Here is a 5,262-nt window from a genome sequence, read left to right as displayed (position 1 = left end):
CCCCCCCCCATGGTGGCCCAAGATCCCCCCCATGGTGTCCCTGGATCCCCCTCCATGGTGGCCCTGGGTCTATCTGGAGCCCCTCACAGTGGCCCAGGATCCCCTCGTGGTGAGTCTGGAGCCCTCTGGATCCTCTCCTGGTGGCCCTGCATCCCCTCATGGTGATTCTAGGTCTCCTCATGGTGGCCCCAGAGCCCTTTGTCGTGGCGTGGTGGGAGATAGAGGCTGCAGCTGGGACTGTGGTCCTGAGGCTTTGTCAGCTGCGTGACCAACCTGTGCACCAGAGAGCTGCCAGGCTGAGCTGGCAAACAGGAAGGCTCTGATACATTTACTGATTTTTCTAGCGGTGTTTTATGGTCTTCATGCTTCTGGGCATCTCTCTTGCCAAGGGTACCAGCCATAGTGCAAAGCTGCACAAGCCGTGGTGCGTGTCTTAGACTGGGTGGTGAATTAAGGCAGCCCTTTAAAACTGAAATGGAGGTTATTTAGCTCATGTTCTGGCCTCCGTTGCGCACTGGCAGATCAGTTGGTACGTGTTGGGCTGTGCTGTTGCTCTTGCGAAGAGGATGTAAGCTCTGGCACTGGTCTTGGGGGGAGGCTTTCAGCCCCTGGTGCTGTGCTCGGCAAATCTCGCTTGTGAGTACCTTTGCTCTCACAATACTTGCTGTATTGACTCGCACTACCTGCATGCTATTTTTTCGAAATTGCTGAAAGGTAATATTTGAGCTAAAGCTACCACTCGTTTGTATTGTTAAATAGGAGATGCTTTGCCTGGCTTTGTCTTGTGTAAGTTTGAGGCAATCTTTGTGGCTTTTTCTTACAGAAGACGCTTTCCTTATCTTAGCAACTTCCCCATTAGCAGGGAGAAAAATTACAAAGTAGCTCAAAGGTCCTAAACACCTCCTTGCTAGCCTGGTAGTCCTTGCAGGAGAGAATAATTTTCTTCTTTGTTTTATCCAGCAATGAACACTGTTGGCAGAGCTGTCTGTCTGCCTACTTCTTTCAGTGCTGTGTCAGGTGAGCAGGTGTCTTGGTTTTCATAGTTGTGTGCAAAGCAACCAAAAATAGACATACATGGACTGGCCACATATTTTCTGTCCGTATCTTCATGAAATTTGTAAATTGTTGGGTTTATGCTCTTTCTCTGCACAAAGGAAATGTAATTAAAAAAAATAATACACAAAGCAAGTTCAGTCCCTGGAGGCTGAAGTTCTGTGTTTCCCAATAGCTTCAAGGTGCACAGGAGCATAGCAGACTGCCTCTGCTTCTTTGTGTTCCTGTATGTTCCTGTCAATGCTTTTGACTTCCTGGACTTTATCGAGGCAGTCTACAGAGATCCGATCACTCTGTGTGCTACAGAATGTTCTTTGTGGCTGCTAACAAAGGCTGAGGATTGGTATACTTTGGATCTAAGCTGAGATCGTCTCTCCTTCCTTCTTTATACTCTCATTTTAACTGTAATATTGTAGTGACCTTAATTCATAGATGTAATTCTTACTAGAAAAATAAGTGCATCCAGTGCCCAGTGGGCATGATTGCTCGATCTCTCACACTCCCAAATTGCCACTGCTTTAAGGGGTTTACTTCTTTTGCTTAGTTTGTATTTCTTCCAAATTTGCTTTTTCATATGGAAACCCCAAAATGACAAACCTGCCAAGCAACACACACCATTACTGAGTGTTTGTGGGAGAGCGTTCTTTCCAGGAAATGGCAGCTTGGTAAGCTTCAAAGTGGACCTGCTTCCTATGCGTGTCAAGGACAAGTATGTTGGTGAGCATAAAGGGACAGCATTTGGTTGCTCTCCAAACACTTGTGGGTACAGCATGTTTTGGCCATGGCTGTAACTTGAGGGAACTCAAAATGCAGGATTGCGTAACGGACTAGCAGTCTCTGTGAGGGCTTCCTTTTCATTTCATCGCTCGCCTCCTGCGAATTTGGGGACTGGTTGGCTAGCTGCAGTGGCTGTTGTCAGACTTGGCCTACACAGGGCTTTGTTCAGAACTGATCCCTGGGCTCTGCCCACTGTCATTCGTGACGTTCCATCTGTGCATGGCCAGTGTAGCACTGAGACTGTCATCAGAGATTATCATCATAAAGAACTGCGTTTGCCAATCCCTGTGTCTCTAGTTTCCTTCCTTCTCTCACTTCTGACTTAAACATTTACTTTAAAAAGTTCTCAGTCTTACTTAGTATTAATTTCTTCCCATTTTCTGTTCCCATTTTCCAGAATGAGGAGAAGCCACTGATCACCTGTTCAGTCCCTGGTTTTTGACAACACTTTTCTCTGCCCGTGTGCTGAGTAGGGTGGGAAAACTGAAACGCCCATCAGTTCTACCTACAGGGTTCTTCCTTGTAGTGAAAATTGAGGAGCAGTTTTAGCAAATGCTCCCCTGGATCCTCGTTTTGCACTGACATTTCTGTCCTTCTTTGGACAAGTTAGCATAATTACGAATGTGTTAAGAGCTGATCATTGGCTCCACCTCAGAAAAAGACTAGTCTGCCTTCTCTTGGAGGATATGTTCTAGAAATTTAAGGTTGGGTTTTTTTTTTTCCCCTAGGACATGGAGAAATACTCTTCGTATTCTGAAAATAAACAAATTCTGTTTCCAGGTGGAAACAGAATGGTCATCTTCACTGTACTGTGAACGCCTTCCAGAATGCAGTGAGCCACATATTAGCACTGTCATGCCAGCATTTCTTTTCCCCTGTAGGTGAGAAGTTGGAGGGGTTTATTACAATATACTTTTGTGTATCTGCATTAGTGAGACAAAAACAAGAAGTGGCCTTGGATAAGAGTGTGGTTCCAAAATGTTAGGCCCATTCTCCTGCAGAGTGAGTTGCATGATTTATGGATGGAGCGGGAGACAGTAACGTTATGTTTCTCAACAGAGCTATGACCTGCAGCCCTTGCCTTAAGGCTCTCAGCCCCTTGGGCATCCTGGGGTAAAACTCCTGATGTCTCCAAGTGACTCTCCTTAACTGTGGGAATGTGTTTTCCTGGATGGTCCAGTTGATTTCTGGATCTGTACTGCTGCATGCTTTTTATGACTTGTTAGAAATGTGCTTGTAATAGGGAGTATCAGTCCCGTATTGCTTTACTTCCTGCTGGTTAGCAGAACTCTGATATTAAACAACTAATCTGAAATTCTAGCAGCAGAGATGCAGAGATCTGTCTCATACTGCTAAACACCTGCGAAAGAAAAGCTATTTGTACTGTGTTTTGATTAGCATTGACTAATTTTGCATTGCTTCCGAGTCCAAATATGTGGCTGTGTTGATAAAAGAGGGACTCTCTCTGTACCCACAGCACAGCACTAAGCACTGTATACAGTTCTCTAACACTGCATATGCAGTCTGGAGCTACAGCTCAGTCTTCATGGGATGTTCACAATCAAATTCTCCCCACTCTGAGATCCTTAAAGAAGGTGTGATGCTAGGATCCCAAGTTATTCTGCATCACATACATTGTGTGAAGTTATTTGAAATATTTTCTTCCTTCCAAGCAATCTTAGCACGTGAGTAAGCTGTGAGCCAAATAACAACCAAGTAGTGGAGTGCAGCCAAAGTACGAGGGAAGCAGGAGGTGATCGTCTCTGTAGTGTTAGTGTTGTCCCCATGGTTTGTGTTTTGGTCAACAGTATATATGGCTGATTATTGATTGTTGAATATTGGTTGTGGGGACAGGAGCTTCTTTACCACCTCCAGGCTGATCTGTGAAGAACAGATGTCTACAGCTTCTACCTGATGCAGTGTAATCCATTACCAGGAGGTCCCGTGCCCTTGTAATCTCCTGTCAATAGATGTTTGTAACTTCTTATCCTCTTTCTTCTAAGTACATATGGCCTACATCTCCATTTGCTTGTTGGAATCATACAAACATCTTGTCTGACCTTTGCTGACGTCTGTGTCCTTTATCTGTTGTACCAAGCAGCTCAGTCTTGTTTTGGGAATGTTTTGTGTAGCCCAAGTTAGAGGAACTCATTTTAGCTTCTAAATGCCATGTATGGCCTGTCATACAGCAGGTCAGACAAGGTAATTTGCTGTTCCTTTCTGACTCTGGATGCCATAAAGTTTGTTCACTGTGTCAACAGACTTGAAAGGCCTCTTCCCTCAGATTCCTTCGAGTATCACCATTACCTCCTGCATTTCTTTCTCTACTGTGAAGTGTATCTCTGCAGCACAGAAATGGCTCAGTCTCAGCAGAGACATTTCTTCCCTTCTGCTGCTGTGTCATCAAATGCCTCTGTAGGAATATCCTTGACTGCTCTTATTTTCTCTACTCTTGTATCATCTCCTTTCCCCCCAGCTGTGGCAGATTCTAAGCCAAGTGATCATGCTTCGATCCTGCTTTAAGTTCATCAAGTCTCTGCTCAATCTGTCTATAACCAACTTCAGTCTCATTCTTGGCAAGAAAAGTCAAGGGCTTTCATCTGAATCGTGCTTGCACTGATGCTGACTACTTCTTCAAAAGCCATGGGGAAAAAAGGTTGGGTTTGCAGTGTGCTGCACGGAGACATCCTTCTGTTGAGGTCCTGTCATGCTGACAAGAGCTTGCAGCTATGTGCGGGGCGTGATTAGTGAGTCCACCTGCTAGCCCATTGTTCATGAATCCTCAGATGCTGTGCCAGCAGCTTTGTGATGGGTGCATTAAACTATAAAGCTGATGCTTTGTGAAATAAAATCTCAGTTTTGTACCTATAGAGGTACAAATTTGGTGGATTCGCAGAATTTACTGTTTGCAAAGATTGACTGTTGAGATAGTAACATCCATTGGAAAAAAGTAATTATTGCAAAATGATATATCTTAGAGGGGAATAAAATGCTCAGGAGATAAAGTTAGGATTGTGTAAGTACCATCGCTGTAAGTACTATCATTTTCATTTCAAATGTTTAAACTAAAACAACAAGTAACCGTTAACTTTGAACTTTCTGGCCTAGAAATAGTCATTCTTTTTAGGGACCTTCAGCTTAAGCTTGCAGAATGGATCAGGAATTGAACAGTTAGGGAAAAAATTGAATTTGGTTTGGTTTTAGAGCAGAGTGGTGAGTTGGGGACTCCATGTAAACTGCAGCGAGTCGTACACATCCAGCCCAGGGAGGAACCCCCTGGACTGTTCCTTGTAGTAAAGCTGGGAGTTACTCCACGGAAGAGAGAGTTTGGTTGTCTTGCACAAATGACACATGTAATTTCTACTATCTCTAATCTCAGCTTGCTCATTTTACAATGTGATTTAGCTGTCCTCCCAGTCCATAATGAACTGT

General features: G+C 44.3%; 1 protein-coding gene across 1 annotated transcript in view; it reads left to right on the top strand.

The window, feature by feature from the left end:
• The first annotated feature begins 31 nt into the window (after positions 1-31).
• The window catches only part of KLHL12 (kelch-like family member 12), a 22,754-nt gene continuing 17,523 nt past the window's right edge, over positions 32-5,262 (top strand). Inside the window, exon 1 of the mRNA XM_009881347.1 lies at positions 32-109. Coding sequence (XP_009879649.1) covers positions 32-109 — 78 coding nt within the window. The remainder of the gene's footprint in view (positions 110-5,262) is intronic.

Source organism: Charadrius vociferus, unplaced genomic scaffold, assembly GCF_000708025.1.
Source record: "Charadrius vociferus isolate BGI_N301 unplaced genomic scaffold, ASM70802v2 scaffold333, whole genome shotgun sequence".
NCBI classification, from domain to species: Eukaryota; Metazoa; Chordata; class Aves; order Charadriiformes; family Charadriidae; genus Charadrius; species Charadrius vociferus.
Note: the sequence above shows the minus strand (reverse complement) of the source record. Positions and strands in the feature narration are given on the sequence as shown.